Here is a 13,337-nt window from a genome sequence, read left to right on the forward strand (position 1 = left end):
TAAGTGGGACACACGGGACTGTTTATTAGGGTATGCCACCAGGAGGAAGCTGGACAGTATAGCAAGTGCATGTGTGCCACGACGTACTAACTTACAAAAGAGTATGACACTATAATTAATGTCATGTTTCGTAACAACACTCGGGCCACTTGGCTAGTATGGGGGCAAATACGGATTTACTCTAAGTTTTCGGAGGAAAAATTAATAAAATGAAGGAAAAAATGCAAGAGGAGGCACTGAATTGCATGCGGGCCAAACAATGTAGAGACAGGACTGTATCTACATTAACTTTTTTTTTCAAAAAGGGGATCTCCCTGGCCTCTGCATCAGAGTGATGCATACGGCCATCTATTAATGAAAATAAAAGGTTCCAACAAGGTTCCAAAGTCTCCGACTGAAAAGTAATAAAAAGACAGCTCACACAGAGCTAAAGAGGCTGGACACACAGACTAGCCAAGATAAGATGCCACAACCGGCTGGCTAAAGATAGATAGGTAAACTAATTGCCTATCCTATTACATGACCGCCATCCAAACCGGTTGAAGATATCCCGAGCTACCATCTCCCAGCGGATAGATCCAGTAACCAAATGCTCCCTGGCCTCCATCGGAGTGAGTAGCGACCATGAACAGATCACGGCCGTGGCTCGGAAAATAATCTGCAAAAAGTGAATACGTGATGTTCTGTTAAAAACCAAATCATTTCTGCAAGTCCAGATAGTCCATAACAAAGCGCAAACTCCAACACGAATATGTCTCGCTAATTCAGGCTCAATCCCAGTGAGCCATGTCCCAAATAACGTAGTGACAGAATTCGGCGGAGTAATATTAAAAGCAATGTGAACCGTCCGCCAAAGTACTCTGGCAAACGGGCAATCAAAGAAGAGATGCTTGATCGTCTCGTCCCGATCACAGAAGCTACACCTCGTAGGTCCTGTCCAATTACACTTAATCAAGTTATCCTTGATTAAAATAACCTGTTTATGGACAAACCACATAAACACTTTTATTTTCAAGGGAACTTTGACAGCTCAAACATGTTTGGAGGTAGGAATGGAGCTCGAATTAATTACATCAATATACATTGATTTAACCGTGAATACTCCAGACCGAGTCAGTTTCCAGCGTAATTCATCGGGTTGTTGAGAAAGATGGACATCCATTAGTCTCCGAACTAGACGGAGCCAATCTTCCCAACGATTGCCCACTAACGACCGTCTGAACTGAATATTAAGAGGGATGGATTGAAACACCGTAGCAACGAACACCTCACGTCGTTGAACAATGCGATATAAAGACGGATATTGAATGGCCAAGGGTGTCTCGCCGAGCCAAGTATCCTCCCAGAAGCGTGTACTAGCGCCGTTGCCAATAACAACCTTTGTCCTATTAAACAAAGATTGTTTGACTTTCATCAGGCCTTTCCAGAAAGGCGAGTCAGTTGGCCTGACTGTGACCTGGGACAAGGACTTTGTCTGTAGGTACTTGCTGCGAAGGATTTGGGCCCACATGGCATCAGTCTCAAAAGAAATCTTCTACAGCCACTTGCTAAGAAGGCATCTGTTCTTAACTTCAAGATTCTCAATACCAAGACCCCCTTGGTCTTTCGGTCTATAGATGATATCCCATTTTGCAAGTCTGTATCTACATTAACTAAGTCCTTCAAAAATGGAAATCAAATGATTTAAAGTATGAGAGACAGGACTGTATCGACTGGACCAAGTCAGTTCCTCGTGCTCCTTATCCTCCGAACTAATTCATCTCCTGTATCTTCATCCATCACAGTGTATAACAAAGAGGGATGTTGCTGTTCATTACCAACAAAGGCACCTTTACATCCCACCGCCACCATGTCAATAACAGGAAACAAAAGAACCAACGAAAAAACAAGCAGCCTCCCCTCTTCTTCAGGGACTATACAAGCAGTAAGGGGTAATATTCACACCAATCACCAACATTAACTAAGTCCAGATGGCAAGGGATGCCATGGCTATGGCCCCAAGAAACAATGCGATGTATGCGCCACCCTGCAGCCTGGCCGGGCTGCTGCTCATCCTCTGGCCAAGGAAATCAGTCGCGATGAGATCCACAAGTGCCATATAGATCAGTATACCAGCTGACATGGAATCAAGAATGCCCTCCACCACCAACGCTCTGCGGCTGTATGGGTCGTAGAATGACGCCATGGCCACCCCCACGGCGATTCCTGTGGGTGTTGTGATGGCAAAGAAGAAAGCCATCAAGAGAGTAGAGAGACCCTTCAGCCGGGCCTGCATTATTGATTTGTTCATGATACAACTTACTTGAAGTAGGAACTGTTACGTAACACAGATGCATATGCACTATTCTTGGCTGAGGAGGTGCGTGTTAATTACGATACGAAGGTTGTGAGAATCCTCTCTTTCCATTGTCCAAAATGCCACACACTAATCATGATTAGGGAAAAGTGGAGACCGTTAATTAACCTGGGAAATGCAGTCACCTAGCGCGAAACCCTCGAAGAACTGGTGGAAGGACAGGGCAGCAACCAAAGGCTTGATGGTACACGGGCTCTGCGAAACACCCAACGATAGCCCGATGATCACCGAGTGTGATACAATCCCCAACTCCAGAATCTTGAAGGTCGGAAATACATGCAGCAAATCACTGTAAATTAAGCATATATATACCCGTGAAATTTACAACTCAAAACATCTATCCAACTGTAATTCCATGTGCATTTCACATATCTAACTAATTTGCTTATATGCTCATTTACATTACTAATATTTGCTATATTAGTAAAACCATAGGAAAATAAGCCACTACAATCATGCAAATCAACAAATATTTATTTCATATGGCTGTTCTAGAATATAATGGCCACCATTTGTCATGTATAAATTATGGTAAATGCAACTACTATAGATAGATAAGATCTTCCAAGAGATACCACCTTGTCTCATATGAAGTAAAACCAATTTTGGATCACTGTTATACTATGTGTATGTTCGAAAGGTTAGAACTAGAGTTTTATAAACAGTTTTCCACCCAAAAACATGAGCAGTACATGCATAAATTGACGAGGTTTTAGATGTATATCTAACAATAAAAATAAATAATTGGCAAATTCAAAAGATCAAGACCCTTAATTAATCACAATATTGTTTAATTCCGTCAATTTCTAAATCAATCCTCACAATTGGTAGATATCACAACATAGGGTAAAATCTATTTGTATATTCAACTATAGATCCATTGTATTTCAGGTTGACAAATTGCACTTCAAATTTTATATAACAACTGTTAAGTAAAACTGCACTCATAATAGCATGCATCACATGCATGAGTGTAAATCATGTCAGAAAAAAATTCAATGAATTAATATGTGTATCAAATAAATGCAGTGCTAACTTTTGGGGGGTGGCAGCCGAGAGTGCTAGCCTGCTACCTTGACCACACATGGAAATGAGATGTTGGCAAGCATGTGGCATGCTAGGCTCCCCATCGACCCTTGCATCATATATGAATAATACTACCCCTTTTGTACCACGTTGTAATTCCCACTCGGCCAAATAAGCAACTTAGTGCCCTAGGGGCCGGTGGACCGAGTATACTGGTTGAGTTGGATGATGACGGGGAGATGGGGAATGGAGAGAGAACTTTAGCTGGTCGCGGGGGCCATGAAAAGGACAACACGATGCTGGCTCCCTCCTCAGAGGATTCGTCGAGGTTAGTTCCCCATACAATCCCTGGGTGAAAACCCTTGTCCCCAATCGGGCTAACGGTTTGCTCGGATGGTCAGCGACGATGAATTCACGGGGCGCACCCCGACTAAGTCTCCCTGTCTACACCCTGTATCGCTTGTTCGCTAACATGGCAACAACGCTGAGCCAGAGAGAGGGGATAGGGGTTATAACCTTTACGACTGCTGGTAGTGAGAGTACGGTATTTCAAGAGGCCTTGATATGTTGCGTCAGTTTTGTTGTCCTCTTTGTGACCGTATTTTTTGTTCAGTTTGTCTAATTCACATGTTTTCTAAGGATGTCACATCTAACTCCACAAATAAGGCAGCAACAAGGAACAAAAAAAAGCTGGGACAAAAAAAAATAGACCACAAACATAGTGAAGATCAGGTTAGATGTGTCCTAAACAGACCCTTTTTTGTTTGTGGCTACATTCTTTAGCTTGTGTCTTGCTATGTGGTTGAGTCGTGCACGACACCGGTGCTCGTGGTTGTCTTGCTATGTGGTTGAGCTGTGCACGACACCGGTGCTCGTGGTGAGCTTAGCTGGTGCAGTGTGTGTACTTTATGTTTTCTTATGTGGCAGTCTGACCGGAATTGCTCATGTGGTTTCTCGGCTGAACCTCTTTGCCCGCCAATAATGTGATGCCGTGTGAACTAGTGCCAGAGGAAGGGTGGCCCTCTTCAAAGGCAATGACAGTTGGCATCGTGACCTTGTTTGGCCAATGGAGAGTAGGTAAGGGTATGACCTTCCAGGTAGTGCCCCTCCTATGAACTCCCCCCCCCCCCCCCCCCCCCCCCCCCCCACGAGTGCTGGCCGCTACGATGGATTATGGCCTCGACATTTCAAGCGGCATTTCTCTTATTTATTTTGCTTGTCTGTTAGTTGTAAGCTATTTTTAAGCACTATGACTTTGCCGTTTGTGGATTTATTATTTCACTTTGGGCGTAATGCCTTCGATCCAAAAAAAGTTACGATGTATGTAGTTATAGTGAACAAGATCTTCTAAGATGCACCTCATAGGAAGAAAAATTAATTAAAATTAAAATTAGTATCAATAAAAAATGTTAGAAGCCGGAGTTCTATAGCAATAATTGTCTTCTACCAAAAAGTATGCAATGTACATGCACAGACTAACAAGGTTCTGGATGGCAGTATATACTACTAACAATAAGAATCAAGAATTTCATAAAGTTCAAATTATCTAGGCCCTAATTAATAGTATTCTTTATTTTTTCGACAAAGGGTGTATGCTATTTACTTAAAATGAAGCACCAAGGGGATACAAACACAATGAGTGCACACCCGACCTCTACATAGTTAGGATGCATACGACCAACGCCAACATACATTAACCCGTTAACAAACAACAAACTCATATAAGACCAAAGTTATGCCTAAGCAAGGAAGAAAAACCAAATGATCAAAGATTGACAAACTACAACAATGACCATATCCGCACCAACCAACTTTTGACACCAGATGGACGGTGAGAAAAGTTCTTCAACAGCAACGCCTTCACGAAGGAAACGGCGCTGCCAACGGATCTAACCAACAAAGGCAAGATTTCCAGGTTTTCACCCTGAATAGGTTGGAGCATATCCAATCAGTGCCTTTAACAAGGTATCAGCACAAAAATATCACCATTGTCAGGTAAAACCAACTCGACTCATACCTAGGATTTTAACCCTGCTGCTCTAGACTAGGTACTCGAGAAGCACCATCGAGTCAAAGTCAATCATGTGTTGTCCCACCACTTTCTACGATCCCGGCAGCTACATACGCTGGACCATTCCGCTGTCACTACACAACCATATTCTCTGCGTCAAGCTGTCGCTCGTAGATTGCATTTCATCGTCGAAGGCAGATTGACAGGAGTGATAGCCGTCAAAACCCACAAACAAGCTTTTCAGCATCTCGGAACCAAGCCAGTACCAGCTACAGAGCCAGATCTGGGCACACTAGTAGTGGGGAAAGGCCACAATCCACCGGGCTGTAGCCACCCAACCAAAGGCGTCAACGGAGGAGGACGACGATGGGTGGCCGTCTGGCACACCGCAAAAGCCACAAGCCCAAGCAAACTGGCGACACGGCCCTCCTGGCCAAGGCCATGCTGGCCCATGGCGCTCACCTCCACGCCACGGAGGAGCCTATCAGTGCTTCGTGGTGCCTCCACAAGAAGCCACAGAAGCGAGCAGATCGGCTGCGGGAATGGCCAGATCTAGCGCATCACCCGCCGGTGCCGCAGGAGGGACATCAGAGGGAGCTTCAGACGGTGTGGGGCGGATATGGAATCTCTAGGAGGGAGGACAAGAGAGGGCGAAGGCCCCGCCACAGCCTTTGCCAGCGGTGGCGAGGAGGGTTGAGCCGGTGAATTAGCGGCAGCGGCGGCTGAATGCCTCCCGAGTCGCATCATATTCTTTATTAAATTTCACTAATTTCTTAAATGAACGTCATAATTGTTATTAAATATTCCAATATAATTAAGGAAAAGTCTATTTGAATGTTCAACTCTGGATCCAAGATTTCCAGGTTATTGATTATAACCTTATTATACTTTCAAATTTGGCAAGAACAATTGTCAAGTGAAAGCGCGCGCACATACATAGTAAAAAGTAGTATCACATGTACGAGGGAAAATCACGGTAGAAAGACAACCATTGAATTAATATATGTATCAAAAAGATACAAAGCTAACTTCACATGTCGTGACTTTTATTTCCTCGTATACCGTCGTGCAAGCTTCACTGATCACAAGTATTAATGTTATGAGCTCTTTATTTATTATTTTGTTTGTGAAAAGTCCATCTTGAACTCTTACTTCCTACTAAACTGTGACGGAGGGAGTACTAGCTAGAAGGCAAGGGCAATTAATATGGACCGTATTTAGGTTTGAAGATGACACATTTAACTAGCAATTAGCAGTGATATATTAGAGGCTATTTTCAAGACCACATTAATCCTACCAAAACCATGGAAAATTTACCTATTGTCCCTTTGCAGCTGCTGGATGAAAATAGCATACGGCGTCCTCACATGTTCTCTTGTGAGCGCACAACTCCTCTGCAGTCTTTCGTAAAGAACAAGTACCCCATCGATGCCCATGCCGTCAAGAACAGATTTAGCTGGTGTTTGTCAGCTGTTACTTCACTGGTATGATCCTCTTTTGCCACATTTTATGCACTCATTTAATTTTGTATCTGTTCTGGTAGAGAAAATAGACTGAGATCTACCGGTCTTTCCTACAGATACTTCATTGTTTGAGTACAAGGTTTAGTTTCCAATCCACTAGATTTGTTATGTTATGAGTTAACTAGGAACCTTTTAGGCTTTCTGTATATATTCAGTTACTCTTATGGACGCACATGAATTTACAGGAAAAAGCATATGAAGTATTAACATTTTTATATGCGTGAAGCATTGCAATTAGTGTGTATTGTGTTCATTTCGCAGGTGTGTGGTGTTAGAAGACATACTGTGAAAAGTGCTCCCTCCTGATTATAATTATTTTCACTTGTTCGTTTTGTGCCTCTTCTACAACAGATGCTCTTCCCGAGGCTTAATGTGGACACCTAAAAAGACACTCTTAGAGAAGTAGATCTGCACACTCTCCATTATATCACTCTGTTGAGCTAGATGGGTTACCTGAAGCTTCATAAAGAGCACATTTTTTTAGCCTGCAATTATAGCTTAGAAAGAGTTACCTCCCCTGAGCTTATATACCAAATTGTTGGGTTCTCACAAGATTTCTTTGACGTGTATGAGTGTAATTACTTTTACCATCAATCCATCCTCCTTCACCCATTCGTATATATGTGCACAAATATATATCGTGAAGAATATATCCAATGTTAAGAGAGATTTATCAACTTAGCTTACCTGATACATTAATCGTTTGGTTCCAGATGTTGTTTTTGGTGGAAAAAATGAATTCTTCAGCTTTAGAACAACAAACAAATATATGATAGTTGGACCAATATACCAATGTGCTTATGTATATTGTGCTGCTTATATGTGCTCCCAAGAAAACAAGGTGGGCCAAGGAAACATGGTTTACCGTGTCTACAACTACCTCACTTTTTCCAACAATAAACATATAACGATCTCATTTGCTGTTTCCTTCTACCCCTGCGTGGTGCCTAATAACCTTATCATATAGGAAGAAATTGCAAGAGATACAAAATACTCTTCCTGACCTATAGCAATATGGGCATCCAAGCGACCCGTGTACCAATTAATCCACCCATGTCCCTGATGGACAAGCACGGTGGCGAAGGTGGAAACCAATGACTTAAGTAAAGCTTCATAGCATACCGGAAATTTAGTTCACATCACATTTTTTAATTGCATTTCTATGTGTGACTTCCAATGCAGCTCGTATGTCTTGAATTTTCAAATACAGAGCCTCTTTGGATCTTGGGAATTAGATAACTTAAGAATAGAAAAAAAAAAGACATGATTGGTATGTCATATGCTATAGATTCAACATCTCGAAACATGGTAAGCTTTGAACTATTAAATTTGATTGTGTACAGGAATTGATGGGAGTGGAGGATTGAGAAAGGGGAGTGGGGCAATGCATTACAGTTAAAATGCTGCATTAAGGTTAATTATTTGTGAGGTGCTTGATTTTTCTAAGTTTACTGTTTTGATTATTCTTCAAACATTTACCACATAAGTTAATGTGATCGTATGAACGCAATGAAGAAAGTAAACAGAAAGCAAGCTCCATCGAAACTACTATATTAATTGCTAGAAACTGCCATCAGTGGGTTCGCAATATTTATGCATTTCCTAAAATAGGTAGCACATGTATGCACATGGGTTCATGACTAGTGTTTTTAAATTTGATCACCAAATTAGCTACACGTCCTTTAAAAATATATAACGCTTTTGATATACAAAAGACTATTTGACTAAATGACAATAAAGTCAATATATGCCACGTGCATGAGACAGAAGCAAAGAATGTGTGATCCATAAATAATTGGCACACTGAACCAAAAGTAGCATATTTTTCTTGACAAGATCACTGCCACAAACCAAACACCTCCGACAGCGTGTGGCTGTCCAAGAAATGAAAATTATGGAACGACTTTATTAGGCCCCACAGAATTACAGAGTTGACTACATGTTATTATTTGATCAACTAGAAAGTAAGCTGCACCAAGACATAGATATTTCAATATTATCCGGAGGTGAAAAGTCGACTTGGTGGGCCAATATATAATGGTATACAACAAAACATATATTAATCGACAACTTCAGTGGGGGTCAGATTATAGCGGTACATGCAGTAAGCAAAAAATCAAAGTTTTAAATAGCAAGCTATGCCATTTAGCGGCAGCGGAGGCTCGACCAAAAGCTATGAAAATCTATAGTAGAGCTATATGGAAGCTAAGAACCATTTTGCATTTTTCTAGAATCATTAATTGAAAAAAATTAAGCATAAAATCAGGCATCATATATTATACATCACATATACTTGATATACACATATTCATACATAAAAAACCCATCCAAATTGAAAAACTAAGTTTTTCATCAATGCATCATATATATATATATATAGCAAAAACAAGGAGGAGTAAGATGGATGGCTTTATGGAACCGACGTGCGTCCCTCCCCGGGCAGCAGCGGCTTAAGGTCACTAAATGACTCTAAAACTAGTGTTATAGTGGCATTTAGAAAGCTAATAGCATCATTTTAGTTTAGCATTAAAGTGCATAGCTTTAAAGGGGGAGGGATGACCAAAATCTATAGCAACACTGTAGTAGGCTATTTAAAATTTGGCCAAAATAGGTTACAACTCTATGTTTAGATAATTCTGGCAGTAATTCAAATTATACACAAAACAAGGGCATGCCAACCATAGTATTTTCTAACAGTTCAACACATGAAGCGACAAATAAGGTTAGAAATTATAGCTCGTGAATAAGGAATGATGAATATGTTGTGCAATTTTCTTTACAATTCAAAAAGAATAGTTGTTAAGGATAACTAACATAGTATAGTTGAGAAATAAACTTGCTAACATGGGACATAATTTCTAGATATTCAACTTATTTCAAGCAATTAGATTATTTGGGTGGCTAAGAATATTTATATCAAGGAATTACTTATATTGGTACAATAATTTTTATATTAGAAGTTTAATATCAAACACAATCATCGTTAAATCTAGGCATCTAGGTGCGTTTAGAACTTCAGATATATCTTAACGTAAGTGTTGCATCTAGAGTATATGTCGCTTTTTTATTGGTACCGATATTTTTCTAAGTTCGTTCTTCTATACAAAGCATTTTTCTAAGTGTGTTCTTCTATAGAAATCGTATTAAGCAATCAAGGAACTGATAGTATATGAGTTCATCACCGCTGTTTGTATGGTATGCTAAGGACATGGTCGGTGACTACATTAAGATTCGTGGTAGGACTGCAATTGAGTGCTTCAAAAAGTTCGTGCAAGGGATGATTAAAATCTTTGGTGGAGATTATTTGTGAAGCCTTAACAATGAAGATTTTAAGTCTTATTTCACATCAACGAGGCCATGGGTTTCTTGACATGTTATTAAGTCTTGAATGTATGCATTGGCATTGGGGAAAACGTCACGTTGCATGGTCAGGTCAATCTCATTTGGGATCAATGGTGCTACACTTATGCTAGAGATGGTTACAACACAGGATCTTCGGATATGTCATTCACTATTTCGCTATTTTCTAGTCAAAGTTGTTCATTAAGCTCTTATGTGAGTTTAGATGCGTGTATTGGTTCTCAAATATTGCAAATACTAGCAATATACAGTGCAACAAATGTTTTGTCCAGCATATAAAATGCATCTCTCGGAAATGGAATGCTACTATATCTGGAACTCTCGGCCTTTTGGTTTAGTTTGCGCAATTTTAATAAGAAAATGCATGATAGTCATATTTTTTTTTGTAACAACACATTGAAGAAAATAAGGTCATAAATTATAGGCCGTTACTAAGAACAATGATTTGGCTGTACAGTTTTTCCTCGTGATTTGAGAAGATGAGTTGTAAAGGATAGTTAATATGGCCAGATATTTGACTTATACTTAAGCCATTATATTAGATCCGATGGCTAGGTTTAATCAAATAGTTAAATAAACTAATTGTTTCAAAGTAGATAGTACTCACTTTGCCCGAAAATTCAATTCGGTGCCCAGGCTCATCTACACCTGCTGAATAGTAAAAATCTTAAAAAAATACCAAAACAATCCAAATGTTTTGTGGTGCAAGATCCTCAAATGCGTGATGTCCGTGCAAAATTTTAGCTTGTTTGGACATTTGAGAAGCTCATGGCAATAAAGTCAAAATATAGTGTGAATAGTGTTGATTTCAAAACTTTCTCACACACCCAAATATTGTCATTTTTGCCACAAGATCCTCGAATGTCGAAACAAGCTGAAATTTTGCACGAACCTCACGCATTTGAGCATCTTGCACCACAAAAAAAATTGATTTTTTTAATTTGTTTGATAATTTTTTATTTTACTCTTCACACCCGGGTGCAGAATAGCCACTTCCCGCTTGTTTAGTGGTATTGTCATTTACCTAAGTTCTAAAACTACATCTCTTACTAATAGCATACCATTAGATTCGGTCACTCGGCCTTTTCTTAGATATCTAACTTCGCACAACTATAATAAGAAACGACATTTTATAACAATTCATTGTTTGGAGCAACAAATAAGGTAAGCAACAATAGCATAGTAACTTAGTGGTAAGTAATGATGAATAGAGTATGCAATTTTCCTAACAATTTGAAATTAGTCATAAAGGATAACTAAATGTGCAATCCAAACCCAATTTCTGATACTCAACTTAGTTTCAAGCCGTTAGAATGATTTGGATGGCTAAGATTACACTAAAATGAGTGTATCTACACACTGAAACGCGTCTGATACACTTATTTCAGCTACACACTGAAACACGTTTAGATACACTCATTTCAGCGACGGTAAATTCCGGACGGAGGTTGTACCATTTTATTCTGCTATATTTATAACCCCATAGAACAGATACAACGAACTGTATGAAAGTTATAAATAATTTTAATATCAAAACATAATCGTCGGCAAATCTAGCCCCGTCTGTTCAGAGCTTCAGATATACAGCTTATTAAAAAAGTTGCACCAAGAGTATATGCACGCTGCTTCTTTAATGGTAGGATTTGTCTAAGTTCGTCCATCTTCGAAAAACATGTTTAGCAATTAAGCAAGTGATACCAGTACGTATACTGTATATGAGTTCGTTACGATTATGCTGGGTAACGACTGTGTTCGTACCTGGGAAACAACCACCTGACGAGCTTGGGACGGACCCGCCTCGTTCTCGTGACCATGGCCATGGCCGTGGCCGTGGTGCACCGCTCCTTCACGCTTCTCGCCCCCTGCATTCCTCCCGTCCTCCAGCAGCGCCACCGCAGTCTCTTCTTGGGCGCTCGTTGCGGCGGCGGCAGCCGCCTCGCGCTGTTTGCGCTCGTAAAACTGGGTGCCGAGGAAGTCCACGACGAGCGTCACGAGGCTGGCGAGCATGGCGATGGAGCCCGCGAAGGGGAACCGCCGCCACGGCGAGTCCTGGAGGCAAGGGTCTTGGAATTTCTCCTCGGCGTCGTGCATCATGTGCACGAACCCCGTGGCCAGGATCACCCCCGCCGCGAAGGCCTTGGCGAGCACGAACGTGGACCCGCCCCCACCGGCTGCAGCCCCGCCCCGCCACCTGCGGCCGACGAGCGGGATGGCGACGCCGGCGGCGCCCGCGACAAGGATGGCCGCAACGGCGACTATCTTGAGCCGCAGCGCCGCCTCCTCGTCGCGGCAGACATCGCCGCCGCCCACCTTGCTCGCGTCACAGCTCGCCGCGGACACCGAAGCTGCCACCAATCATCAGATGGTTCAGAGACATCAAAGCGATGCCACCCCGAAATCTATTAGTCAACTACCATTCTACCTGCGAATCGGTGCAGGTAGGCGCGAAGATAGGGTGCGACGACGTACGGCTCCATTTCCTGAGATGGATTCATTACAGCAACGGAATTACTGATCGAACTAGAGTAGAGCCTCGGATTAGTTGAAACAATACGGATTTTCGCCGGCGGCCGGCCGCTCGGGCAAGAAAGGGAAAACACACAAGTGAAAAAGCAGCAGGAGGATAAAGACGAGCTGATCGTGCCGGCGAACTGTAACAGGAAGATGATTTCTCACCTCGAGGAACGCCGGCCGCCGCATGCGCTCAATCCAGTCGCGTTCCTGTTTGTCCCCCGGAACAGTCGGATGAGAGTCAGTATTGACCAGAGGCGGGCGGAGTTTACACGCACGCCAGGAGAGAGAGAGAGAGAGAGAGAGGGGGAAGGACGCAAGGTACCTCGGCTAAGCTAGATCAGTAGGCGCACGCATGATTGTTGCCTCTCTCTTCCACATCGGGGCGCCGCATGTTGTCATCCCGCCCCGTCGGGCGCCCGGCGGGCCGTCGTGGGGTGGGCCAGGGCCGACGCGCCGGGTGACGCCGTGAGACGAGGACGTGCGCGTGGGCTTGGATTCTCCGTTTTTCTTACCGTTTGCGTGTGGATGTCTGGACGCGGAGGTGCGA

The 13,337-nt window shown here is 42.2% G+C and overlaps 1 protein-coding gene across 3 annotated transcripts; it reads right to left on the reverse strand.

The window, feature by feature from the left end:
- Positions 1-241: 241 nt before the first annotated feature.
- Positions 242-13,117, reverse strand: LOC109784204 (zinc transporter 10). Of its 3 annotated transcripts, none has more exons than XM_040394582.2 (5): positions 12,953-13,117; positions 12,699-12,756; positions 12,035-12,621; positions 2,465-2,614; positions 242-658 (listed from the first exon to the last, which is right to left on the reverse strand). In XM_040394582.2, exons 1-5 carry the CDS (start codon positions 12,974-12,976, stop codon positions 500-502), a joined length of 978 nt encoding a protein of 325 aa, XP_040250516.1. In that variant the 5' UTR covers positions 12,977-13,117; the 3' UTR covers positions 242-499. The 3 variants fall into 3 exon arrangements, with proteins under 3 accessions (XP_040250516.1, XP_040250515.1, XP_040250517.1); XM_040394581.3 differs by lacking the exon at positions 242-658 and adding an exon at positions 1,727-2,269; XM_040394583.3 differs by lacking the exons at positions 242-658; positions 2,465-2,614 and adding an exon at positions 1,727-2,269.
- Between the last annotated feature and the right edge of the window lie 220 nt (positions 13,118-13,337).

This window comes from Aegilops tauschii, chromosome 7 (assembly GCF_002575655.3).
Source record: "Aegilops tauschii subsp. strangulata cultivar AL8/78 chromosome 7, Aet v6.0, whole genome shotgun sequence".
Classification (NCBI taxonomy): Eukaryota; Viridiplantae; Streptophyta; class Magnoliopsida; order Poales; family Poaceae; genus Aegilops; species Aegilops tauschii.

Coding starts and splice junctions, on each gene's coding strand:
- LOC109784204 (XM_040394581.3), bottom strand. CDS start 12,976: ATGCGGCGGCCGGCGTTCCTCGAG. Junction 12,622..12,698: donor CTACCTGCACCGATTCGCAG/GTAGAATGGTAG, acceptor GATTGGTGGCAG/CTTCGGTGTCCGCGGCGAGC. Junction 2,615..12,034: donor GTCAGGTGGTTGTTTCCCAG/GTACGAACACAG, acceptor CCGACCTTCAAG/ATTCTGGAGTTGGGGATTGT.